At 58.7% G+C, this 25,001-nt stretch overlaps 1 protein-coding gene across 8 annotated transcripts in view; it reads left to right on the forward strand.

Annotated features, from left to right (window-relative positions):
- UBTF (upstream binding transcription factor) overlaps positions 1 to 25,001 on the forward strand; it is a 29,634-nt gene continuing 4,633 nt past the window's right edge. Inside the window, exons 1-18 of one of the 8 annotated variants that reach the window (XM_078850775.1) lie at positions 1 to 116; positions 272 to 667; positions 937 to 1,012; positions 7,045 to 7,187; positions 13,321 to 13,496; positions 14,030 to 14,113; positions 15,119 to 15,274; positions 16,710 to 16,774; positions 17,453 to 17,573; positions 18,041 to 18,151; positions 18,502 to 18,632; positions 19,693 to 19,834; positions 20,369 to 20,410; positions 21,931 to 22,044; positions 22,337 to 22,492; positions 23,797 to 23,952; positions 24,243 to 24,353; positions 24,602 to 24,690. In XM_078850775.1, coding sequence (XP_078706901.1) covers positions 7,130 to 7,187; positions 13,321 to 13,496; positions 14,030 to 14,113; positions 15,119 to 15,274; positions 16,710 to 16,774; positions 17,453 to 17,573; positions 18,041 to 18,151; positions 18,502 to 18,632; positions 19,693 to 19,834; positions 20,369 to 20,410; positions 21,931 to 22,044; positions 22,337 to 22,492; positions 23,797 to 23,952; positions 24,243 to 24,353; positions 24,602 to 24,690 — 1,712 coding nt within the window. In that variant the 5' untranslated portion in view covers positions 1 to 116; positions 272 to 667; positions 937 to 1,012; positions 7,045 to 7,129. Of the gene's footprint in view, positions 668 to 792; positions 1,013 to 1,037; positions 1,252 to 1,828; positions 1,969 to 7,044; positions 7,188 to 13,320; positions 13,497 to 14,029; positions 14,114 to 15,118; positions 15,275 to 16,709; positions 16,775 to 17,452; positions 17,574 to 18,040; positions 18,152 to 18,501; positions 18,633 to 19,692; positions 19,835 to 20,368; positions 20,411 to 21,930; positions 22,045 to 22,336; positions 22,493 to 23,796; positions 23,953 to 24,242; positions 24,354 to 24,601; positions 24,691 to 25,001 lie in introns of those variants that run through there. The other 7 variants (XM_073326405.2, XM_073326404.2, XM_078850776.1 and 4 more) reach the window with 7 other exon arrangements.

Below are 25,001 nucleotides of genomic sequence, written 5' to 3' on the forward strand. Positions count from 1 at the left end.
CTGTCCCAGCCCCCGGAACCGTACAGAGAAAAGCTGAATTTTATTTCTGGGCAGAGCTGGAACTTTAAAAAAAAACAAACCAACAACCCAGGCCCTCTTTCTGCGTGCTAGTCGAGGTGGGTTGTAGAGGAAATCGACCATTTGAATTGTTGGGGCTCTTGTTGCAAACGCCTGAAGAGGATTGTTGCAAATGTAAGCTGTTTTTTTTTTTCCCTCCCTTCTCTTTCCCTGTCTCTCCCTTTTCCCTCCTCCTCTGTTCTTTTGGCTACAGTGTTGCAAAAGCAAAGAGCAATAAACACGCACACACAGAGAGAGTGAGAGAGACAGACAGACAGGCAGCCCCGTAAGAGCCAGAAGAGAGAGTTAAAAGAGGAGAGGAGAACGGTCTCTCTGACAATCCCGTTTAGGGAGCAGATGGAAAAGTGGAGACTTGTGAAGGGCTGTGAGGTTGGCTAAGGATCCAGGAGCGAAAAGAGCCCGGCTGATTGGAAGAAAAAAGCAGAGAGATGGAGGCGGGGGAAGTGCAATCTCTCTGCGGGGACTGGAGCGAGTCCACGCCCGGGGCCAGCGCTGCAGAGCTGGCTAGCATTCAACCAGCGCTCCCCAGCTAAAAGCACCCAAAAAAAAGCAGCCCCCAAGTTCCTTCTTCAGCCTGGCTGATTTGCAGGTAGGTGCATTTTGGAAGGGGGAAAAAAAAAAACCCCAACCCCACAACCCACGACCTCCAGCAGTAAACGCGCCCGATGCAGCCCCCTGTTGCAAGGGAGGGCGGGTGGGAGAGACGGATCAGGGGGAGGGGGGAGAAGGCACGATCCGAGGCAGCGCTTGCTGCACCGGGCTGCTTTGCTGCAGCAGGAGCGCATGTCGAGCTCGCCATTAGCCGACGCTCTGGTTCGCCATCTGGGGCTGGAGGAGGGCGCTTTGTTTCCTCCACAGGCTCCGGTGGCGCGGTTGGCTGCAGCTGCTGCTTCTCCCCCCCGGTTGCAGACTCGGCTGGTGCCCGGCTGACTCGGTAAGGAGAAGGCGATCGGGGCAGGAGGCAGCGGGCCTCGGGGATTTTTTTTTTTTGTTTTTTTTCCCCCCCGCGTGTGGTAAAGCGGGGAGATTTTTGTGCTGGCCGCCTGGGCAGATCGAGGCGGATTTTCCACGCGCTCCGCGAGCAGAGGGGGAGGCCCGGGGATCTCGCCATATGCAGGAAGCGGCGGCTGCATGAGCCTCGGCGTGCCCGGGCCTCGGGGCTTACAAAGCGGGGTGGGTGGAAAGCGGGCTGCTGCGGGACCGGGCCCCCCTGGAGCACCCGCGGCGGCGGCAGGGGAGGGGGAGCCCGCCAGCCCGCCGCCTCGTGGGCGCTGCCGCCCGGCGCTGCCGCTCCGCGGGCAAGGGGGGGGGACCGCACGAGGGGCTGGAGCGGGACGCGGGCGGCTCCCGGGGCGGCTGGCTGCCGGGGGCAGGTTTCCAGGGCTGGGCGGTTGGTTTGTTCGTTCGTTTGTTTGTCTCCCCGGGGCGGTGAGTTCCGCGCCGGGGCCGCTGAGGTCGCCGTCTCCGCCCGGCCGCCGCCAGCCCGCCCGGCCGGCCGCCATCCGGTGCGTGCCCCGGCTGGTTCCCCGGCCGGGCGCCGGGCTGCGGCGGGCCGGGCTGGGCGGAGGAGCGGGGCTCCGGCGGGCCGGGCCGGGCGGAGGAGCGGGGCTCCCCGGGGGTCGGTGCGGGGAGGACGCGCTGCCCGGACGCCCCCAGCCGGGCATCCAGCGCCGCGGCGGCGCCCCCCGCCTCCGCCCCTAGCGGCTCCGGCGCGGCGAGTCCTGCCCCCGCCCGCCCGCCCCCTCCTGCCCTGGAGCCTCGGGAGGCGGCTCCGCGTCGGCGGCCGCCGAGCGCCCGGGGCCGGAGCGGGGCGAGCCGCGGAGCCGGCGGGCGGAGCCAGCCATTGTCCGCCCGAGCCCGCCGCGCGGGGAGCCGAGCCGGCCTGGCCCGGTAACCGGGCGGGGAGAGCGCCGCGGGGGCCCGAGCCTCCGGGGCGGAGGGCCCGAGTCTCCGCGGGGGGGACCGGAGCGGGGCGCCGCGCAGGCCGAACGGCCCCGGCTCTCCCCGGCGGGCGGGGAGCGGGCGGCGGCGGAGCGATCCGGCCGCGGGGGCCGAGCCGAGCCGAGCCGGGCCGAGCCCCGGGGGTGGCGGCGGCGGCGGCTCGGAGGCGGCCGCGGTACCGGGGGGGGGGGTCGGGGCAGGCCCCGCTCCGGGCGGCGGGGTGAGGCCGCGGCGCCCGGCGGAGGAGGCCGCCTGCTCTCCCCGGAGGGGGTGGGGGAGGGAGGCGCAGCTGCTGGCGCGTCGGTCCCGCCCGGCTGCCGCTGCCTGGAGGAGGAGGAGACTGGCGCTGGCCGGAGCTGCGTTTGGGCAGGGGCTGCGCAGGGCACGTGGGGATCCTCCCCCCCCACCCCCCCGCATCCCGGCCTGCTCCTCCCCCCCGCCACCCCGGGGATCTGCCCCCCCCATCGCGGCCTGCTCCTCCCCCCCGCCACCCCGGGGATCTGCCCCCCCCATCGCGGCCTGCTCCTCCCCCCCGCCACCCCGGGATCTGCCCCCCCCATCGCGGCCTGCTCCTCCCCCCCCGCCACCCCGGGGATCTGCCCCCCCCATCGCGGCCTGCTCCTCCCCCCCCCGCCACCCCGGGGATCTGCCCCCCCCATCCCGGCCTGCTCCTCCTCCCCCCCGCCACCCCGGGGATCTGCCCCCCCCCATCGCGGCCTGCTCCTCCTCCCCCCCCCGCCACCCCGGGGATCTGCCCCCCCCATCGCGGCCTGCTCCCCCCCCCCCGCCACCCCGGGATCTGCCCCCCCCATCCCGGCCTGCTCCTCCCCCGCCATCCCGGGGATCTGCCCCCCCATCCTGGCCTGCTCTGCCCCTCCCCCCGCCATCTTGGGGATCTGCTCCCCTCCCGGCCTGCCCCGCCACCCCGGGGATCTGCCCCCCCCATCCCGGCCTGCTCCTCCTCCCCCCCCGCCACCCCGGGGATCTGCCCCCCCCATCGCGGCCTGCTCCCCCCCCCCGCCACCCCGGGATCTGCCCCCCCCATCCCGGCCTGCTCCTCCCCCGCCATCCCGGGGATCTGCCCCCCCCATCCTGGCCTGCTCTGCCCCTCCCCCCGCCATCTTGGGGATCTGCTCCCCTCCCCTCCCGGCCTGCCCCTCCCCCCCGCCACCCCGGGGATCTGCCCCCCCCCTCCGCCATCCCGAGGATCTGCCCTCCTCCATTCCGGCCTGCTCCTCCCCCCGCCATCCCGGGGATCTGCCCCCCCCATCCTGGCCTGCTCCGCCCTCCCCCCGCCATCTCGGGGATCTCCTCCCCCCGCCATCTCAGGGATCTGCTCCCCTCCCCTCCCGGCCTGCCCCTCCCCCCCGCCATCCCGGGGATCTGCCCCCCCCCATCCCGGCCTGCTCCCACCCCCCCGCCACCCCGGGGATCTGCCCCCCCCATCCCGGCCTGCTCCCACCCCCCCGCCACCCCGGGGATCTGCCCCCCCCATCCCGGCCTGCTCCCACCCCCCCGCCACCCCGGGGATCTGCCCCCCACATCCTGGCCTGCTCCTCCTCTCCCCTGCCACCCCAGGGATCTCCTCCCCCCCGCCATCTCGGGGATCTGCTCCCCTCCCCTCCCGGCCTGCTCCTCCCCCCCCCGGCCACCCCGGGGATCTGCCCCTCCCCATCCCGGCCTGCTCCTCCTCCCCCCCCCCCCCCCCGCCTTCCCAGGGATCTGCCCTCCTCCATCCCGGCCTGCTCCTCCCCCCGCCATCCCGGGGATCTGCCCCCCCCATCCTGGCCTGCTCCGCCCTCCCCCCGCCATCTCGGGGATCTCCTCCCCCCGCCATCTCAGGGATCTGCTCCCCTCCCCTCCCGGCCTGCCCCTCCCCCCCGCCATCCCGGGGATCTGCCCCCCCCCATCCTGGCCTGCTCCTACTCCCCCCGCCACCCCGGGCATCTCCTCCCCACCGCCATCTCGGGGATCTGCTCCCCTCCCCTCCCAGCCAGCTCCTCCCCCCCACCACCCCGGGGATCTGCCCCCCCCATCGCAGCCTGCTCCTCCCCCCCGCCACCCCGGGGATCTGCCCCCCCCATCCCGGCCTGCTCCCACCCCCCCGCCACCCCGGGGATCTGCCCCCCCCATCCCGGCCTGCTCCCACCCCCCCGCCACCCCGGGGATCTGCCCCCCCCATCCCGGCCTGCTCCCACCCCCCCGCCACCCCGGGGATCTGCCCCCCCCATCCCGGCCTGCTCCCACCCCCCCGCCACCCCGGGGATCTGCCCCCCCCATCCCGGCCTGCTCCCACCCCCCCGCCACCCCGGGGATCTGCCCCCCCCATCCCGGCCTGCTCCCACCCCCCCGCCACCCCGGGGATCTGCCCCCCACATCCTGGCCTGCTCCTCCTCTCCCCTGCCACCCCAGGGATCTCCTCCCCCCCGCCATCTCGGGGATCTGCTCCCCTCCCCTCCCGGCCTGCTCCTCCCCCCCCCGGCCACCCCGGGGATCTGCCCCTCCCCATCCCGGCCTGCTCCTCCTCCCCCCCCCCCCCCGCCTTCCCAGGGATCTGCCCTCCTCCATCCCGGCCTGCTCCTCCCCCCGCCATCCCGGGGATCTGCCCCCCCCATCCTGGCCTGCTCCGCCCTCCCCCCGCCATCTCGGGGATCTCCTCCCCCCGCCATCTCAGGGATCTGCTCCCCTCCCCTCCCGGCCTGCCCCTCCCCCCCGCCATCCCGGGGATCTGCCCCCCCCCATCCTGGCCTGCTCCTACTCCCCCCGCCACCCCGGGCATCTCCTCCCCACCGCCATCTCGGGGATCTGCTCCCCTCCCCTCCCAGCCAGCTCCTCCCCCCCACCACCCCGGGGATCTGCCCCCCCCATCGCAGCCTGCTCCTCCCCCCCGCCACCCCGGGGATCTGCCCCCCCCATCCCGGCCTGCTCCCACCCCCCCGCCACCCCGGGGATCTGCCCCCCCCATCCCGGCCTGCTCCCACCCCCCCGCCACCCCGGGGATCTGCCCCCCCCATCCCGGCCTGCTCCCACCCCCCCGCCACCCCGGGGATCTGCCCCCCCCATCCCGGCCTGCTCCCACCCCCCCGCCACCCCGGGGATCTGCCCCCCCCATCCTGGCCTGCTCCTCCTCTCCCCTGCCACCCCAGGGATCTCCTCCCCCCCGCCATCTCGGGGATCTGCTCCCCTCCCCTCCCGGCCTGCTCCTCCCCCCCCCCCCGGCCACCCCGGGGATCTGCCCCTCCCCATCCCGGCCTGCTCCTCCTCCCCCCCCCCCCCCGCCTTCCCAGGGATCTGCCCTCCTCCATCCCAGCCTGCTCCTCCCCCCCCCCACCATCCCGGGGATCTGCCCTCCTCCATCCCGGCCTGCTCCTCCCCCCCACCATCCCGGGGATCTGCCCTCCTCCATCCCGGCCTACTCCTCCCCCCGCCATCCCGGGGATCTGCCCCCCCCATCCCGGCCTGCTCCTACCCCCCACCACCCTGAGGATCTGCCCCCCGCCCCAATCCAGCCTGCTCCTCCACCACAATCCGGCCTGTTCCCCCCTCTCCCCATCCCAGGGATCTGCCCCTCCAATCTCGGGCTGCTCCTCTCCCTGCCCGGGGATCTACGCCCCCACCCCCGCCAACCCCGGGCTGCTCCTCCCCCCGCCCGGGGATTTGCCCCTCCCTGTGCCTGGGGATCTGCCCCCCATCCCAGCCTGCCCCTCCCCCTTTCTAGGGATCTGCCCCTCCTTCTGTCCCAGGATGAGCCTCCCCCCCACGATCCCAGCCTCCGGGCCATCTGGACCTGCTCCTCCCTCTGCCCCGGAGGTCTTCCCCCCACATCCTGGCCTGCTCCTCCTCCCACCTGGGGATCTCTCCCCCCATCCTGGTCCGCCCTTCCCTCCATGCACCTCCCTCTGCCCCTGAGGATTTCCCTCTCCTCTTGGCCTGCCCCTCTCCTGCCTGAGGAGCCCTCTGGTTCCTCCACCATGATCCTGACCCAGCCCCAACTCTCCTGTTTGAGATTCCCTTTACCCTCCCCCATCCTGCTCTTCTCCTCCTCCTCTGTCTGGGGATCCCTCCTTCCTCCCCCCCCCATCCCTCCCTCCCCATGATCCCAGTCCAGCTCCTCCTCTCCAGTCTGGGGATCCCTCTGTCTCTCCCTCTGCCATCCTAGCTTGCTCCTCCTTCTGCCTGGGGATCCCTTTGCCTCCCCCCCCCATATCAGCCTGCTGCTCCTCCCCTTCCTCCTGGGGATCCCTCTGCCCCCCCACGTGATCCTGGTTTCCCCCTCCCCCTGCCTGTCTGTGTTTATGTTTCCCTCTCCCTCAGCTCAGCCCTCTCCCCCTCCATTCTGGCCCCGGGAGGTCTTTCTGCTCCCGCCCCCCCCCAATACCAGCCGTCTTCCTCCCCTTGCCTGGGGGTCCTTCTGCTGCCTCATCACAGCCCAGCCCCCTCCCTCGATCTCAGATCCCCCCTCCTTCTGACCCCCATACCTGAGGATGTCTCCCATGCCCCTGCCCAGCACCCCCTCCCCATTTGACGGGAGGAGTTTCCGGGCTCTCTGACTTATGGGTCTATGAAAAGGGGCCGGGCGCCCATTATTTCCCCCTGTCTCTGGGGTTGGCCTTCCTCTGGGTCCCCCTTCCCACAGGGGAGAGGAGGAAGAGGACAGGAGTTCAGGGTGGGGTCCTCTGCATTGTGCATAGAGACAAGGATGGGAGGAGTCTACTGGAGGGTGGGGGCATGGCTAGACCTTCAGAGTCCCACTCCTCTATGCTCTAGCGCTTCCCTCAGCTGGAGGAAAGCAGGGCCCTTGGACGCCTTGCCCCATCCCTAACCTACCCAGGCTTTTGGCAACACGATGCAATTTTTCCGGGGTGCAGATAGCTGAGTTCTCCTGGCTCTTGTTGTGATTGGGGAAAGGGTCCCTTTTTAATTCGGAGAAGAGGTTTCAGCTCCACCGTTGGGATGGTCCGGAGACCAGGGAGGAGAAGTTTTCTGCAAGCGGAGTTTATAGCTCTGGTTTCCATTTGATTTTAGAGTGAAGCTTGGTTGATTTAAGGTAGATTGAGAGGCAGCAGGAGAGACCCAAAAAGGGATCGCCCTAGGGTCAGACAGGTGGAGAATGAACGGAGAAGCCGATTGCCCTACGGACTTGGAAATGACAGCTCCCAAGAATCAAGGTGAGAGCAGCCCTGTTGCCCAGGCTTTCCCCCTCTGGATGGGATCTGTGCTTTGAGATCTTCTGTGTGTACCCACCCCCCAAAATCCTGCAAAGATCTAAGCCTATGAGTAATCCCAATGAGACTACTTACGTGTGTGTGTGTAGTTAAGTACTTGTATGAGTCTTTCTAACAGCGTTTAAAAATTAGAAAGGTGCCTTCATTGTGATGTAATAAAATGTACCTAGCAGTTAGAGCAAATCCAGAATCCGTACATGGAGTTGACCTTCAGACCATGCTTTCTGCTAGTCCTTTCCTGGGGCCGCTCAATACAATTATTTAACCTTTAAAGGGGCCACTAAAACCGACAGAGTTAAGGCTGATGCTCCAGCCCCACTCTGTGCAGTTGTGGATGTAGAAAGGGGCCTGGCTGACTAGTTTATGGATGCCAGTCAGGAAATTCAAAATCGAGGCCAACTTTGATTGGTTGGGTGTCATGATTGTAACGTTCGAACAAAACATACGGGATCCGATCCATACCTGACGTGATCGAGTGCAGCTTCATTGACTTTGCTGGAGTTGCAGCTGTTCACATTGGGGCTGGATTGACTCAAGTCTCCACGTAGAGGCCCCCAGCTCCTAGGTAATCCAATTTTCAGTTTGGGGTGTTTTTTTTTTTTTTTTAAAGTGGTTTTAGCCCCACACACGTACAAATCCGAGTAGAAAAAGGTGTGTTTGGATAGCCCTTAGCACAGTGTGAGCCTGGGCCAGGACTAGCTCTCCTGGGCGCTACGATACCGCAAATAAATAATAATAATTCTCACTGATACGGTCAGAATCAAGCTCCCTGTGTTAATTTTGCCCTGAAAATGGCTGCCTTGAAGCGCTTTAAAAAGCCCTTGGAAAAACATAAAGACCAATACTGGACCCACCCCCACCACAAATGATGAAAGAGCCGACTCCCATCCATTCCTTGCACAAATACCCAAGGCTCCCTGTGAATCCTGGGGACTAGAAGGCTGCCAAATCAGAGCCCAGAAGATAGAGTCATGGAAGATCAGATCCCATGCTTGAGGGTGTGGATCATCACATGTAGGGAGCTGCAGAAATTCTCCCTGCAAAGCACACACACCCACCCATCCACGGCAGCCCATGTACATCATTGCTTAGTTGGCCACTGCATTCCATCGAAGCATCTGATATAAGGCCCAGTTTGCTCTGGGGTGGTGGATCTGATGACATAACAACACAAAATGCATATTAATGAGCCATGCGGGTCTGTCGGGTAGCTCGTTTGATTAACTATAACAGGTGTAGTGCAGCTGTGAAAGGGAAATTGTCAAGGTTGGACAGACACAGAATTTAGCCGACCTTAAAATCACATACACACACGCAGCCCTTCTCCCCGTCGGTCTGCCACCAAAATGGAGGTGAATGGAGGCTAACTGGGGAGTGCTTTGAGGGGAGATTCTGCAGCAACAAATCTAAGGGGCGTGCAGGGACTTGGGGACGTACAAAGATCCTGCTTTCTGAACCAAATATGCCCTGGTATAATCAGGTAAGTTTATTTCAATGCCCTAGTAGAATCAGGTGCATTGATTTCAGTGGAATTGCGTGCATTTACACAAAGACTGGTGTTGGGTGGTTGAGAGGAGCGCAGGATTTCTGTAGTTTCCATCAACTGGCCGTTCCCAAGAATGGAGCAGGGAAATCCATTACGGTGCACCCCGGAAGCCAGATGCAAGAGGTACACGTGAGGTCGGCTTAGGCCTCACTATTGTCCTGTTAACGTCTGCCGTGTGATATAAAGGACCGTGGTTGGCTCTTTGCGTAAAACTCTTGACGCTGATGGGTGCAGATTGAAAGCAGTACATGAATGTAAATGTTACCTTGATCTGGAATATGGAGTCTAACCAATATATTTTAACATGTAATTGATTAAAATGGTAGGCAAAGTTCACAGCTGTTAATTTTTCAAATGCTGACGAGATCAGATTGTTAACAGCCAATGTTTAGGATGGCCAGCTCTGAAAATCTCAGGAGATCTGAACTTTTAATTCCCTTTAATGTTCATGGGAATTAGGTGTCCTTATCCCATACAGGGCTTTGCAAACCTCAGTTTTATCCCATGTTGAGGGTAAAAATTCTGCAACCCTTCACTTAAAATCAAAAGCCTTCGAAAGGTGAGCTGCATAGTGGAAGGTGGTTTTGAATTGAGGGTCTGATCAAGCTTTCACTGAAATCAGTAGGCAGCTTCCCCACAGGCTTTGAGTCAGACCTGAAGTACAAATCTTAGAATATAGAAACAACATAGAAGACTTGGCAGAGAAATACCAAAAACCCGTGTGCTTGTTTTCATATCTTTACTTGCACCCTTTGTGAAAATCCAGACTCCTCCAGGATTTGCTGGGCATGCCCAGGAATGCAACTTTGTGGACAAAGTGGGACTTCCATAAGATTTCCAGTAGCTATGATGTCCCAGAAACTTCCGTTTACTTGTTGCATTTAGTCTGTTTAACTTTACTGTAGATATTTAATTAACGTTTTCTTCCCTATAAAAACTCCACAGCCCCCCTAGGCCACAGCAACTGGTTTTCTGCCTATAAAAGCCAGGGCCGGCGTTAGGGGGTAGCAAGCAGGGAAATTGGCTGGGGCCCCCACACCACAGAGGACCCCACAAAGCTAAGTTGCTCAGGCTTCAGCTTCAGCCCCAGGTGGTGGGGCTTGGGACAAGCAGGGCCTTGGCTTTCTGCCCTGGGCCCCAATGAGTCTAATGCTGGCCCTCCTGGGTGGCCCCCCCTAAAACCTGCTCACAGCCCCCCAGGGGGCCTCGGACCCCTAGTTGAGAACGGCTGATCTGGACCATCCCTGGCAGGGGCTTGTCTAATTTGTTCTTAAAAACCTCCAATGACAGAGATTCTGCAACCTCCCTAGGTAATTTGTTCCAATGCTTAACCACCCTGACAATTAGACCTTAGGAAAAACTTCCTAACTTATAAATCTCCCTTGCTGCAATTTAAGCCCATTGCTGCTTGTCCTGTCCTCAGTGGTTAAGAAGAACAATTTATCACCCTCCTCTTTATAGCAACCTTTTGCGCACTTAAAGATTTTTATTGTGCCCCCTCTCTGTCTTCCCTTTTCCAGAGTAAACAAACCCTGTTTTTTCAGCCTTTCCTCATAGGTCCTGTTTTCTAGACCTTCTGTCATTTTTCTTGCCTCTGGATTTTCTCCAATTTGTCCACATCTTTCCCAAAGTACGATGCCCAGAAGTGGACACAATATCCCAGCTGAGGCCTTAACAGAGTGGAAGAATTATCTTGTGTCTTGCTTACAACACTCCTGCTAATACATCTGAGAATGATGTTTGCTTTTTTTACCACAGTATAACACTGTTGACTCTCATTTAGTTTGTGATCCGCTATAACCCCCCTCCCCCCCAGATCCTGTCCTGCAGTACTCCTTCCTAGGAAGTCATTTCCCATTTTGTATCTGTGCCAGTGATTATTCCTTCCTACTTGAAGTACTTTGCATTTGTCCTTATTGAATTTCTTCCTGTTTATTTCAGATCATTTCTCCAGCTTGTCAAGATAATTTTGAATTCTAATCCTGTCCTCCGAAGTGCTTGTAACTCCTCCTAACTTAGTATTGTCCATTAAGTTTATAAGTGTGCTCTCTATGCCATTATCCACATGATTTATGAAGATATTGAATAGTACGGACCCAGGACAGATCCTTGTGGGACCCTACTTGATATTCCCTTCCAGTTTGACTGTGAATCATTGATGATTACTCTCTGAGTACAGTTTTCCCAACCCATTGTGCACCCCCTTAGAGATGGTTCGTACAGGCTGTATTTCCTTAGTTTGCTCATGAGAAGGTTGTGTGAGACAGTATCAGAAGCCTTACTAAAGTTAAGTTGTATCAGGTTTACCGCTTCCCCCCCCCCCCCCAGCCTCAAGGACTGTTACCCTGTCAAAGAAGGGTATTAGGTTGGTTTGACATGATTTGTTTTTGACAAATCCATGTTGACTCTTACTTACCGCCTTGTTATCTTCTAGATGTTTACAAACTGATTGTTTGATTATTTGCTCCATTATCTTTTGGGTACCAAAATTAAGCTGACTGGTCTGTAATTCCCTGGGTTGTCCTTATTCCCCTTTTTATAGCTAGGTGCTATATTTGCCCTCTAGGATCTCTCCTGTCCTTCATGAGGTCTCAAAGACAATTGCTAATGGCTCAGAGCCAGCTTCAGAGATCTCTCCATAGATTCAAGGGGACCATTTCTGATCAGGTGGTCAGATCTCCCGCATAACCCAGTAGTTCTGTGCGTGTGTTGATTGCTGAGAGAAACAACCAAGGAAGAGAATGACGTTTAACTGTCTGCTTCTCCAGGGTGCACTCTCTCCCAGTTTTCATGCATGTACGTCCTCACTTTGAGCTCTGAATCCAAGCCTGCCTTCTTGTGAATCACATGTGGGTTATGCAGTCCATTTACCCGCGTCAAGGGCCAGCGCTCACGAAAGCGGGAGTTAGAATGGAAACGGCCACTCTTAAAGCAGTGGCTTCAGAGTGCACGGGTTAGCCTGCAACACACTGCTCTCTGCAGATGTGGATAAGCGAGGCCCCTGTTATATTGTGTGGGGGGGTGTTGGAGGTCTGCTCCCCACCGCACGCAGAGCAGCTCTTCATCTGCTGAGGCTGTGCATTGTAGCCCCTGAGCGTTGATGTCTCCCTCACCCCCTGCTCTCTGGGGCGCTCAGCTGGGATCACTCTATAATGCTTAGATTTTTCAAGTCAGTATTTGCAGGCCTCTTTTCAGGGCCTGGGGAGGGGATGGGGGAATTGCTTGGGTTGGTTCAAGGGCGGGGGGATGGGATAAAACTGAGCAAAGGAAAACGTGGGCTGAATGTCAGGAAGAAAACCCATAAGTAGTGGGATCTCGGTGCCCCAGAGCCATTCCCCAGGGACCTGCATTACATGGGTCCTTTTCCCCTTTGGCTCTGACTTCTGTCAGCCGAGGTGCTGTGGGAGCATTAGAAACAAACCTTCCAAGCTCCTAGCTGTGCATTCTGCCCGGCCTCTCAGCTGCCCCCTTCGCCTCCCTCCCTGGGAGCTTCCTGCTTCTTCCAGCGGGCAGCATGCAGGTTTGGTGATTGCCCCCCTACGCCAGCCGGCTGCTGCTGAGCATCTGCCTGGCAGTGCAGTAACACAGAGCAACGGGGCTGGCCCTTAGACAGTCTTAGCGGGGGAGTGGAATTTATCTCTGTCCAAGGGGCAGAGGGGAGCCAGTTTGTGCCTCCCCTATTCAGAAGGCTGCAAGGGCAGGTTCCGGTTGCTCTAACTGGTGTCCCGTGGAGCTTTGCCAGGGTGCAGAGTAGCCGGGTTGTGAGAGTGCCATGGTCCCGATGCTCCTCTAGAACTGCCCCTGCACCCCATCCTCCTGTGCAGCTGGCTCTGCTCCAGCCATAGGGGCTCCCTGCACTGGGGGACCACAACTGTGGACCTCTGCTAAGCTCTGGTATGGCATAAACTGAGCTCTTCCGAGCCTCTGGAAGCGCTGTAGCCATGGCTTTCCAGTGCCCCTAGGCCTCCCTTTTTAATTTGGGGGAGGCTTCCCAGGTTTGCCAGCCTGCTGTGCAGAGAGAGCTAAAAACATCCCTTAGAAAGAGAACATTCTTGCAAGAGGCCATCAGGTAAAGTCTTGCCTTATTGCGTCAAAGAAACAGCCCTCAGCCCTTGCATAGCAATAGCTACCAGCTTGTCTGCTGTGGCTTTAAAACCAAAAAAAACCCCTCTGGCTCATGCCGAGTGAAATTTTGGCCTGAGCTGGGAAGTTTTGGCCTTTAGAAGAGGATGGAAATATCACTGGTGATCACCCTAATCACCCAGTCCAGTCTGTCTGCATTACAGTGGAGAATTGCCTGCTGAGATCTGTAGTCTCTGCATGCTGGGCTGCTGTTCTAAAGGGGAGGCTGGTTGCAAGCAGCAGCTGGTCAAGTCTGGGTGCTGGGGTGCTATCCTGCTTGTGGCTGTGTTGGGTTAAAGGGCTGGAGCTCAGTAAAAGGCTTCCATGCAGAGCTGTGTGTCCTCCAGCCTCAGGGAGGGCCAGCTGGCTGCGATACAGTTTCGATCATTTGTTTTCTTCCTTGCTCAGACTGTTGGTCCCAGGAGGACATGCTGACCCTGCTGGAGAGCATGAAAGGCAACCTGCCCTCCAACGACGGCAGCAAATTCAAAACCACCGAGTCCCATCTGGATTGGGACAAAGTGGCCTTCAAGGACTTCTCTGGCGAGATGTGCAAGATGAAGTGGATGGAGATCTCCACCGAGGTAACCTCCACGCGTTTGACGTGACGACCGTGGACTCTCTCCTGAAGCTCATGCTATAGGGTCAGGGCTTTGTGTAACACAGGGGAGTGAGTGGGCTGAACAGGGGCGTGGGAGCCAGGAATCCCGAGTCCCCTTCCTCACCCACCTAAACAACCAAAGTCTGATTACCCGGCCTCAAGACTTGGGTTTTTCAATCATTTGTGTTAACTTTCTCCCCCAGCTCTAGCTCAGCCAGTGGCTCGCTGTGGGCAAGTCCCTTCCCCCACTCTTTGCCCTATGCCCCTCTGCAGAGGGGGGATGACACTGACCTGTCTCCCAGGGATGCTTGCGGGAGGGCTCAAACCATGAGCCACAGCATTATTATTGAAGTGTCGAGGGTTGTAGGGTTTAGCATCAAAGCATTCGGCGCTGTACAAATCGCAACGTTGCGACCCCCCCCCCCCCCGCCCCTCACGGCTTGTGATCTGTTGATCTATTATCACCGTGGCGCTGTTTGATCTGTCGTCGGAACTGATCCCTGCTTATTCTTGTAGGTGAGGAAATTCCGAACGCTGACAGAACTGATCATGGATGCTGAGGAACATGTAAAGAATCCTTACAAGGGCAAAAAGCTCAAGGTAGGTAATCAGGACGGGGCCAACAAATGGGGTCTCGTCTTCCACCCTGTCCAGGCTGGGGGATCTCAGCAGGGGGCAGCAGAATTGCCTTAACCATCGTTTGGAGGAGCGGGAGTTGTCTTCTGTACTGGAGTCCAGTAAAATGCATCACATATCAAGTCTCCCGTATGAGATATTCTCTGGCAGGGAAATAGACTAGCTGATCTACTGGGCCATTCCAGGGCTAACTCTGTGGGGAAAATTTTGCTTCATTCTGACAGATAACACTGACGTGCTTCCCAGGGCGTGGAGGATTAGTTAGCTAAAGTTTATAAAGCCCGTTGGAGGTGGAAAGCTCTGGGCAATAGCCACATATGGTGACCATGTGAACTACATACAACAGGCATGGGTGTGTTGTTGATAACCTGTGTCTAAGTTTAGAGCAGAGGGCTGCGAATTGGCTCTGGGAGGCAATGTGGTCTAGTGGCTACAACACAAAATGGGAGTCAAGACTCCCGGGTTCTAATTGACTCTCAGCGTGCGTCAAATCACTTCCCCATTTTGTGCCTTAGTTTCCTTTTCCCCATCTTAAAATGACAATAGTACCCACCTCACGAGAGGGGCCGTGAGGCCTAATTAGTGTGTGTAAATGGTTTTGGAGAGCCTAGGGGAGCCCCTTGTGGCCTTGATAAATCTGAAGGATTGTTATTTATCTGTCTTAGGTACTCGTATGGGTCCCATTACCATAGCACGGAGCACCTCACAGCCTGCTGTGTGTGCATCCTCACAACCCCCGTGAGGCAGGGCAGTGCTATTCTCCCCTCTCCCTCGTCACAGATGGGGAACCGAAGCACAGACAGACTAAGTGACTTGCCCAAGGTCTCATAAGGGGTTTGTGGCAGAGCCGGGAACTGAACCGGGTCTCCCAAGTCCCAAGCTGGTGCCCGAACCATTGGGCCATCCGTCCCCTTACAGGCACATGGTGTGCATAGGGATGTATTTTTTTAATTGTCCTCTCTCCCTCAGAAACACCCCGATTTCCCCAAGAAGCCCCTGACACCCTACTTCCGCTTCTTCATGGAGAAGCGAGCCAAATATGCCAAGCTGCACCCTGAAATGAGCAACCTGGATCTGACCAAAATCCTGTCCAAGAAATACAAGGAGCTCCCCGAAAAGAAAAAGGTACGTGAAGCTACAGAATGTGGGATTTGGGAGCTTCTCTCTCTTGCACGCATGCACTCGACTTAGGAGCTGATCCTGTGCTCCATGCAGCCAGATCCCCCTGTAGTCAGTTTTGGGGCAGGGAGGGGGCCTGGACAGGCTCTGGAGTCTGCCCATGCAGGATTAGGGTTCAGGTGGGCCACAAGTCCTTAGGACAGGGCATGTTCAGGGAGGTAGTGTGACCTGCTGGATCGAATACTGGGTTGAGACACGGGAGCCGTGGGTTCTATTCCTGGCTCAGCTGCTGGCCTGCTGGATCACGTTGGGCAAGTCACGTCACTGCTCTGTGCCTCGGTTTCCCCCGTCTGTACAATGGGGATAATGACACTGACCTCCTTTGTAAAGCACTTTGATATCGTTGAACGAACAGTACTATAAAAAGAGCTAGGTGGTATTATGTGTTTCAACCTTTTGTGCTCTTAAGATTCCCTTCCTTTCCCCCCAAGCACTCGGTATTTCCTAGAATTTGGGATCTGTGCAGTGCTGGGGGGAGGGTGTATGGTGAGGAGATGGGTGGTATCCAAGCTCCACCCCCTAATTTTTCCACTGAAATGGTCGGCAGTAAAACGGTTACAACGTTAATTGATCCTCATTAGGCTTCAGGGATAAATGTGCGTCCGGCACTCCTCGGCCAGAGCTCTGGGTCCAGGCTGCCCCTCTGGGGACTCAGTGACACTGCCCTGCTCTAGGTCCCCCGGGGAAGGTTTGCCCTGCAGTCGGAAGAGGTTAGGAACTGACCCGTTGCTGTGACAGTTTAAGATCTTCACGTGAAATGTTGGCTCCACCCAAGAGGTCAGCCCTGGCTCAATCCATCCCGTGCCATGACCCAGCGGTCACCCACCCGGCTGGGTCAGACGTTCCATTGGGGTGGCAGCTGCATGCGCCATTCGCTTTATGTTCAAGCCCTAACCTGTCCCCGCAGACGCCTCGGCGCTAACCTGCGTATCGACGTGACGTGGGACAGCTATAAACGTCCCCTCCGACTACCTGGTGCCAGGGCCTTGTGGCCTGAAACCAGGCCGCGGTCTGCTTTGCTGTAGACAATGGCCAGGTTGGGATCTTTCTGTTGCTTCCCAGGGCGTTCGGTGCCCCATAGGATGAATGGGATTTGTGCATCTAACCCCCCTTAGGCAGCTTGGAAAATCTCAGCCCCTAGCTGCCGTTTCTGGATCCGATCCTGCAGGTCCTGCGAGCCCTGAACTCCTATGGACCCCTGTAGAAGCCATGGTGCTCAGCACTTTGCAGGGGTCAAACACTTCATTTGCAGGGCTGGCCGAGATGACTGGGCACCAGCCTCCCAGCACACGGGACTCCCCTTCCTCTGCTGGGCAGCTGTACAGAGGACTCCGCTGGCTCCCCGCCCCTGTTAACGCCCCGTCTCCTTTGTCCCTCCCAGATGAAATACATCCAGGACTTCCAGCGGGAGAAGCAGGAGTTTGAGCGGAACCTGGCAAGATTCAGGTAAGACACCGACCGGCCCCGAGGCGATCTCTAGCTGTGTTCGTCCAACTAATCGGGGATGATGAGCATTTCCGGGTAACACCCACAGAGGGAGGAGCCCTTTGTGGGGGGGGGACAACGAGGAGGAACAGCACAAAACAGGGGGTTAACAAAAGGAAAGGAAGGCTGAATCGGAATGGTTTCCTTGGCGCTCAAGCTGGGAGTCCTGGGGACCCGGGCTGGGGCAGGCGGGTCAGTAGAAGGCTCTTTCTCTGACAAAGCAGCCCTAGAGTGCAGACATTGGGGAACCACCTGTGGGTCTATCTCCCATCAAGAGAATGATGGGGGCCCAGTTGATGAGGTCCTTAAATACATTAAAGGGATCCTGCTTTGGCCCCCCACTTCAGCATGGACTCGATCTCTTCTAGCTCCAATTCCTGTGATCCCCTGACTCTCTTCTTGAGCCTTTTCCTAAGCCACTAGGGCCATGATCCTCAAAGGCATTTGGTCTGCTGACTTTCATTAAAATCAATGGACGTTAGGAGCCTAAATACCTTTTTGAGGTTCTAGGCCTCGGTGTGGCCCTCTTAGGTTCGGGGCCGAGATGTTCCAGGGTGGGACCCGGTTGATCAGAGTCTGTCTCTTCCTTTCGCTGCCTCTGACGCTCCCCCCCCCCCCTCTTGTCCCCGCTGCGTGCAGGGAAGACCACCCAGATCTTATTCAGAACGCTAAGAAGTCGGACGTCCCTGAGAAACCCAAGACCCCCCAGCAGCTGTGGTACAATCACGAGAAGAAAATCTACCTGAAAGTGCGCCCAGATGTGAGTTCCTCGTAGAGATGTGGTGTCTCTGTGTGTGTGTGTGTGTGTCTTTACACCATGGGAGGAGGGGGAGAGAAGCCAGGGATGGGAGGGGGCCTGAAGGAAGAGGCACCAAGCAGAAGTCCTGTGCTGTCCGGACAGAGGTAAGGAAGGGGTGCCGTGTGTCTGGGAGCAGACCCGGTGCCTGAGAGAGAGGGGCAGAGCACTGATTTCACTCCGGCTAGGGAAGGGACGCAGCGCATAGGGGCAGGATGGTGCAGTGAGCAAGCCCAGGATCGCTGTGTTTCCCAGAGAGGTGCCAAGCCCCGTTGCACAACCCAGAGCAGTGAGATCCCCAGCGCAAAGGCGACTCCCCTCCCACGTCCCCGCGAGCTCGGCTCGCTGCCCTGCCATCCCAGGCGGGAGAGAGGGCAGGCGGGGCCCGCATTTCCCCCCCTGTGCCCTCACCTCTGGCTTTGGGTTTTCAGGCCACCACGAAGGAGGTGAAGGACGCGCTGGGCAAGCAGTGGTCTCAACTCTCCGACAAAAAGAGGCTGAAATGGATTCATAAGGCCCTGGAACAGCGAAAGGAGTACGAGGTAGGGAACAGTCACCAGTTCCCCTCCATCTTCTCTCCGGCCCGACGGGCGCTACCTCCCGGCCACCAGCCGAGGGGCGTTCCGGGAGCTGGCCAGCCCCTCTCTGTAATCAGCCTGAGGGGTTGTTGTTGAAGGATGCAGGCCCCCCTCCTTCCACTCATTGTGGGGCTAGCCCACAGCCCAGGTAGCTCAGAGCCTTCCACTGTAGAGCTTGGGATCCATCGCCTCTCGAAAGGGAGGATAGGTGGGCGAGGCATAGGGAGGTGACTGGCTTCTCTCCTCCTCCCCTCCCCGTGCTGGCGGGCGTCGGCTCGGCCCCCTTAACCCGCCGGCTGCTTTGCCGTCCGCAGGAGATCATGCGGGATTACATCCAGAAGCACCCAGAGATGAACCTCGAGGAGGGCGTCACGCGCTCCACCCTCACCAAGGCAGAACGCCAGCTCAAGGACAAGTTCGACGGGCGACCCACCAAGCCGCCTCCGTAAGTCCCTTGCAATTCAAGGGTGGGGCTGACGCTGCTTTTTCTTGGGGAAGGGGGAGATCTGAGGCTTTCTATTCCTTCCCCCTTGTGGGTCCAGGGAAAGCAGAACCGGCAAAAGACAATCTGGGCCGTAGGCACAACCCTCCTAGCTTCGTACTCATGGCCCCACCCTCCATGGCTTGGCCCCACTGGGCCCTTCCTCACTCCAGCAGCTGGGCATATCTGCTTGAGGGGGACGATCAGGCTACCTGCAGAGTCCTCTGCTGGTTGGGCACTGGCAGGGTGCTCCAGGGCGGTGAGTCGTGGAGTTAACACCCCATTGAGCTCCTCTGAGCTATCGTTCCGGGCTCTCTGCAGATTCAGGCTGTTTTACTTTCTATTTTATTTTTTTAAACGAGAGCTCAGCCTTGCTCTGTACTTAACATTTAGATAGCCCTCACTGTCCCTCGGGGGTGTGGAAAAAATCTCACCCCTGGGCGCCCTAGTTAGGTCGACCTGACCCCCGGCGTAGATGCAGCTAGGTGTACAAAAGAATTCTTCCGCTGCCGCTGGTCGGGGAGGTGGATTAAGTGCGGTGGGCGGAAAATCAAGTAGGACGCGTCTGCGCTATAATGGCACAGCTGGGTGTAGGGCCTGTGGTGTAGACGTAGCCTCGGGTTCTGGGCAATCATGCGACTCCTGGGCATGGGCCCGTAATTTGGCCTTCAGTGACACTTCGCAGCATCCAAGCAGTCCCAAATAGGTTGGCAAGCTCCAGTTTTTGGAGGCCAGATTATACCCAGAAATTGCTTCCCTTCTCTTTTGCTGCATCACTGAACTACGGCCTGCTCTGGAGTTGAGCACGGCAGCTGTTGACCAGCACACAGCAATGTTGCCGGGGAGGCTGGGACAGGAGGTGACCCTGAGGAAGCAGGCTGGAGTCCCCCCAAGTTGTTCCCCAGAGGGAACACCACTGGGGAATTGTCAATGGCCGTGTGTGGGCAGGACCCTCATCTGAAAAGGGGGGGGGCGGGGAAGGAGTGGCGGCTCCTAGCGCCCCACGGCAACTGTCGCTTCGCAGGAACAGCTACTCTCTGTACTGTGCGGAGCTGATGGCCAACATGAAGGACGTCCCCAGCACGGAGCGGATGGTGCTGTGCAGCCAGCAGTGGAAGCTGCTTTCCCAGAAGGAGAAGGACGCGTACCACAAAAAGTGTGATCAGGTGAACAGGCCGGGGGCCCGCACCTCGGTGGAGCTGAGTTTGGAGGAGGGGGGGAGAACAGGTAGAAACGGCTGGTTTCTACGGCTGTATTGGCAGTTCGAGTGGCCGCGTTAAATCATCGATCTGGGTTTGAGCCCCGCCCGCTGTGGGCGCTGCCCTCTTGAATGCAGTGTGGCTGGAGAAACAAGCACCAGGAGAGAAGCCGGAGGCCTGGGTTCTTCCCACGACGCCGGGCGAGTCGCGTGCCTTCTCTGAGCCTCCGATTAAGCAAGGGGTGATTAGAGGCTGTGACGTGCTTAGAGATCCTCCAGCGGGGAGATGGGATTAGAAACCCCGAGCGCGGACTGTGGGCAAGCTCGGGGCCAGAGACTCGGGCCCAGGGAATCGTCTCTCTCGCCAGCAGTCGAGCTGCGCTGTCTCCGACACTAGGGCACAGATCCCCTGTGATTTTGCTGGGTGTTCGATTGGCGCGTGGGGATGGAGGTGACGTCTCTTAGTAACCGTCTCTCTCTCTCCTGCTCCTTTTTCCACCAGAGAAAGAAAGATTACGAAATCGAACTCCTTCGCTTCCTGGAGGTGGGTGCGCCCGGTGGCCCAGCTCATTCTGTGAGGGGAGGAGGGCCCAGCCAGCCTTCCCTTGGCATTTCATTATATGGCTCGTCGGTTTTGTTTTGCGTGGGCAACTGATTGTGTTGCACCGGTGGGGTGGGGTGGGGGGAGCGCTTTGTGTGCGCCAGGTCCTGTCTTTCTCTGCCGCGCGGGCTAAAGAGGCAGGCATGGTGGTATCCCTGCATTTCCCAGGTCTAGCTCCGGCTGTCTCCGTTCGCTGGGGCGGATGTAAACCAGAAGTCTGTTCCTTTTTATATTGGGTCTTATCCCAGCCCCTTCTAGTCATGCATTAAGCAGCTTGATTAATGGTTCATTCTCTCTCCCGTCTTCTCCCCGGGGGGAGGATGGTGTGGGCAGCAGGGGGTTTGTTTTGGTAGGGTTTTGTTCCGGTGAATTTACCCAGGCTGCTAGAGATGGCCGTTCATTCCCCGGTCTCTGATCAGCTCCGGAGAAAGCTCCATCGGCGGGGTGTGTGTGTGATCCCCTCCCCCTTCCTCACCCCCCGCCATACTTCCACCATCTTCACAGCATGTGGGGACTTGGCCTTCATTCACCTGGTGGCGGGGGGACGGGCAGGGCAGGGCCTTGTTTTGACCCAGGAGCTACTTTTTCCAAAACATCTGGGAGCTGCTAGCCCCCATGTTGTGTCTGGGTGGGCGCGATGATTTTGTTTGCAAAAACCAAGGGTGGAAAACCCGACAAGTCTGTTTCCCCACCCGCTTCCCCCAGAATAAAGTTTCTTCTCTCCAGGGAAGGAGGAGGGAGGAGAGAAGGTCCCTCTTCGTCTGAGTAGGTGGGACAGGGACTGGCTCCGGTTGGAGCTGGTATCTGTCCATGCTGTGGGAGAGCCCAGCACCCCGAAGCACTGTGCTTAGCTGTCTCAGGATGGGTCCATTTTGTCTTCTGGTGTTTTAACCAATCTCTGGGCACACGCGCTAGTTTAAAACCTGGTGCCAATGCATTTGGAAAGTAGTACCTATAGCACCAAACATTTCAGGTGGGGGTGGTCCTTTTCCCCTCTATCCCTGGAGTCATAAAAGGGAAGCATTGTCTAGTGGCTAAATCACAGGCCCGGGAGTCAGGACTCCTGGGATCTGTTCGTGTCTGTGCCACAGATTCGCCGGGTGTCCTTGGACAAGTCACTTCCTCTCTGTACCTCTGTTTCCCCAGCTCTAAAATGGGCATATACATTTTACTGTGAGGAATTGGTTAGTGCCTATGTGCACCACTGCCCTCTAGTGGATATGACTGGAAATTCCTCACTGTGTCATAGGCCCAATACAGCTAATGGAGATTCTCTAGCAGGCAGATTCTGGAGCAGGAGAATCCGAGGCCCATGTGGTTTGAGATCTTCAAAGGCGTTAGTGAGATGAAAGTAGCAGCGTTGTTGTTACTCCAGTCCCTTTTCGTTGGATTGTTCCTCCTTTTAAAACTCACTCACCCCTCTGTGGCGCTCTCTGACCCACCCGCCTTTGCTTGCAATGCAGAGCCTGCCCGAGGAGGAACAGCAGAGGGTGCTGGGGGAAGAGAAGATGCTGGGAGCGAACAAGAAAGGCGCCACCAGCCCAGCTTCCAAAAAGTCATCGCCAGACACTGGCAAGGTGAGGGGCTGGCTTCGGCGCAGGGGGTGCGTGTGTGTGTCGTGAGAGTAGAGGGACAGAGCCAGTTACTTCTAAACCAGCTTCAAGACTTCTGGATGGTAGCTGCTGAGCCAGTAGGGAAAAATTAAACCCATAAAATAAAGAACATAAAGAAATTCCGGGTTTTTTTTTTACTATTGGAAGCTGCTGTGGGATTTTTTGTGCCCTTTTTTTTTTTTTTTTTTTTCCATATTATATATTTATATATTTTTTAACTCAACCCCACACCAAGACCCTTTGTGCTCTTCAACAGGCAGGTTCTGAGAAACCCAAACGGCCCATTTCTGCTATGTTTATCTTCTCGGAGGAGAAGCGAAAGCAGCTGCAGGAAGAGCGACCCGAGCTTTCCGAGAGCGAACTGACCCGGCTGCTGGCGCGGATGTGGAATGACCTTTCAGAGAAGAAAAAGGTTGTTAAATCAATGACACGCTCGTTAGACCCCTCGTTTTACAAAACGGCTCCTCCAGCTGATTTGCCTCTCTGGAGAGCCCCAGAGGATGCCGGTAGTGTCCATCCCCTCTAGGGGGCGCCAGCAGTTCAGTCCCTGGTCACTCCCTGCCTGGCCGTATGCTGTCGTGATTTTCTCCATCGGGACAATCAAAGCTCCGGTGGCTGGTGCTGGAGCGTGGCACAAACGAATGGGTCCTGGCGGCTGCCCCCCTCCTCGGCAGCGGGGTCCTCGCATCTCTTGGGAGCGCCTTTGAGTCCATGCAGCCCAGGACCCGCTGTATGGAATGAGACCCCAGAACTAAACGAGCAGCTCAAAGAGATTAGAACTTGCCGGGATTAAACCCGGAGAGGTCTTGAGCCTGGATTTAAAAGCCTGGCGGGGGGAGGGGGAGAGTCGTGGTCCATCCGGCCCCAGGGGGTTTAGCTCATGGTTGAGGGTGAGTGTGTCGGAAGTTATGCTTTGGCTGGAAGGTTTTTGTGTGTGGGTCGGGGAGTTATTGAGGGTGGGCTTGATTTTCTCTATGCCAGAGGTCCCCAAACTGTGCGGTGCGCCCCCTAGGTGGGCGTTGAGGAACATTCTGGCGGGAGGGGGAGGCAAAGCTGGGGGGAGGGATAACACCCACCTCTGCTGCTGACCCCAGCTTCCAGGCCACACCCGGGGCCCCAGCTGCCAGCCCCATGCCCATCCCCAGCTGCGGCCCCATCCTTGGCCCCCTTACCCATGTCTGTCCCCCGTTCCTGGGGCCGTGGCTCCGCTCTCGGCCCCAGCTCCGGGGGGTGGTAAAAAGTTCAGGGACCACTGCTCTATGCAGACTGTCTGGGGAGGGTGTGTGGACATGTGCCTTGGGGGCATGAGTTCTGGCACCTGGCACAGCGATGGGGCGAGGAGAAAAGGGGCAGTGACCTATTGATCTGTGTGACGCCCTTTCTCCCCGGCCCCCATGCTTAAAACACCCTCCACTGCCAGTTCCAAGTAGGCTGCTGCAGGTGCCGTCTCTCTGCTGCCCAAACAGCGCTGGGAACTGATGGAGCTGGAGTGCAACCCCCCCCACGGGGAGCCCCACACAGATCTAATAGCCCAGACACTGCTCCCCCTCTCATCTCGGTGGGGTGAGGATGGGAGTACATGAGGGGGGCCCAGCTCACACGTACCCAGGTTATTTCATAGCTAGGACGGCAGGCATTTGCCGAGTGGAGCCGGGCCGGGGGACTGCATTGGAGAGACCTGGGCCTTAAACTCCACCCTTCTGTGTGTCTGCTCAGGCCAAGTACAAGGCCCGGGAGGCAGCCATGAAGGCGCAGTCGGAGAAGAAACACGGCTCGGACAAGGAGGAGCGTGCCAAGCTGCCCGAGTCGCCCAAGACGGCCGAGGAGATCTGGCAGCAGAGCGTCATCGGAGACTACCTGGCTCGCTTCAAGGTGAGGAGCTGGGGGGGGGTTAGAGAGAGGAGGCAAGGACCACCCACCCTCCACACTCCCTGCTGGAGACGGAACGGGGACAGTCCCTGATTGCTGGCTCTGTCTCGGGGCATATCCGTTGCCTGAGTCACCTGCCCTCGCCGGGGGAGGGAGGGGTAAATATCACCAGGTCGGCGGGGGAGGACATGACTTGCCCACGCTCGGTGGCACAGTCGAGGGTAGAAGCCCGGAGTCGGGTGCGTTCGCCGCAACGCGTAACCTGAGCGTTGCCGGGTCTCCCTGTGCCGCAGAACGACCGGGGTAAGGCGCTGAAGGCCATGGAGGCCACTTGGAACAACATGGAGAAGAAGGAGAAGCTGATGTGGATAAAGAAGGCGGCAGAGGATCAGAAGCGATTCGAGGTGGGTCCCCGCGCTCTCTGGGGTCAGAGACTCTGTTCTGCGGGCAGGGCTGTGGGGTTCCTCTGGGGCTGTCACGCCACCTCTGATAGCCTGCGTCCCTGTATCTCGGGCAGGGGATCGCCCCAGTGGCTGGATCCACCCACCACTTTGTTGCCTGAAAGTTTTCACCTCTGAGGTTGGGGGTGGGGGAGAGGCGTATGCTGAGCCGGTGATTGGCCTCACCTCGTCCGTCTCTGTCCCCCCTCCAGAGAGAGCTGAGTGAGATGCGGGCCCCCCCGTGCTCTGCAAACTCCTCAAAGAAGATGAAATTCCAGGGAGAGCCGAAGAAACCCCCCATGTGAGTATTGGTCCCTCTGGGGGGGGGGCATCTTCCAGACAACAGGCCAGTCGTCCAGCCACTGCATGAGAGACCAGCCCAGGGGGGCAAAGCTGGGGCTTGGGCAGCCAGAAGGGGACTGAGCTCGACCCTGCCAGGGGCTCATAGCTCACTGTGGGGCAAAGTCAAGTGCCTGGTAACTGATTGGGAAGTATTGTCTAATAGTTAGAGCAGGGTAGGGCAGGGAGTCCTGAGCTCTATTCCTGGATCTCGGGGGAGAGTGTGGGCTCATGGCTAGGGCAGAGGAAGAGGAGTTGGGACACCTGGGTCCT

The sequence above is a fragment of the Lepidochelys kempii genome, chromosome 27 (genome assembly GCF_965140285.1).
Source record: "Lepidochelys kempii isolate rLepKem1 chromosome 27, rLepKem1.hap1, whole genome shotgun sequence".
In the NCBI taxonomy this organism is placed as follows: Eukaryota; Metazoa; Chordata; order Testudines; family Cheloniidae; genus Lepidochelys; species Lepidochelys kempii.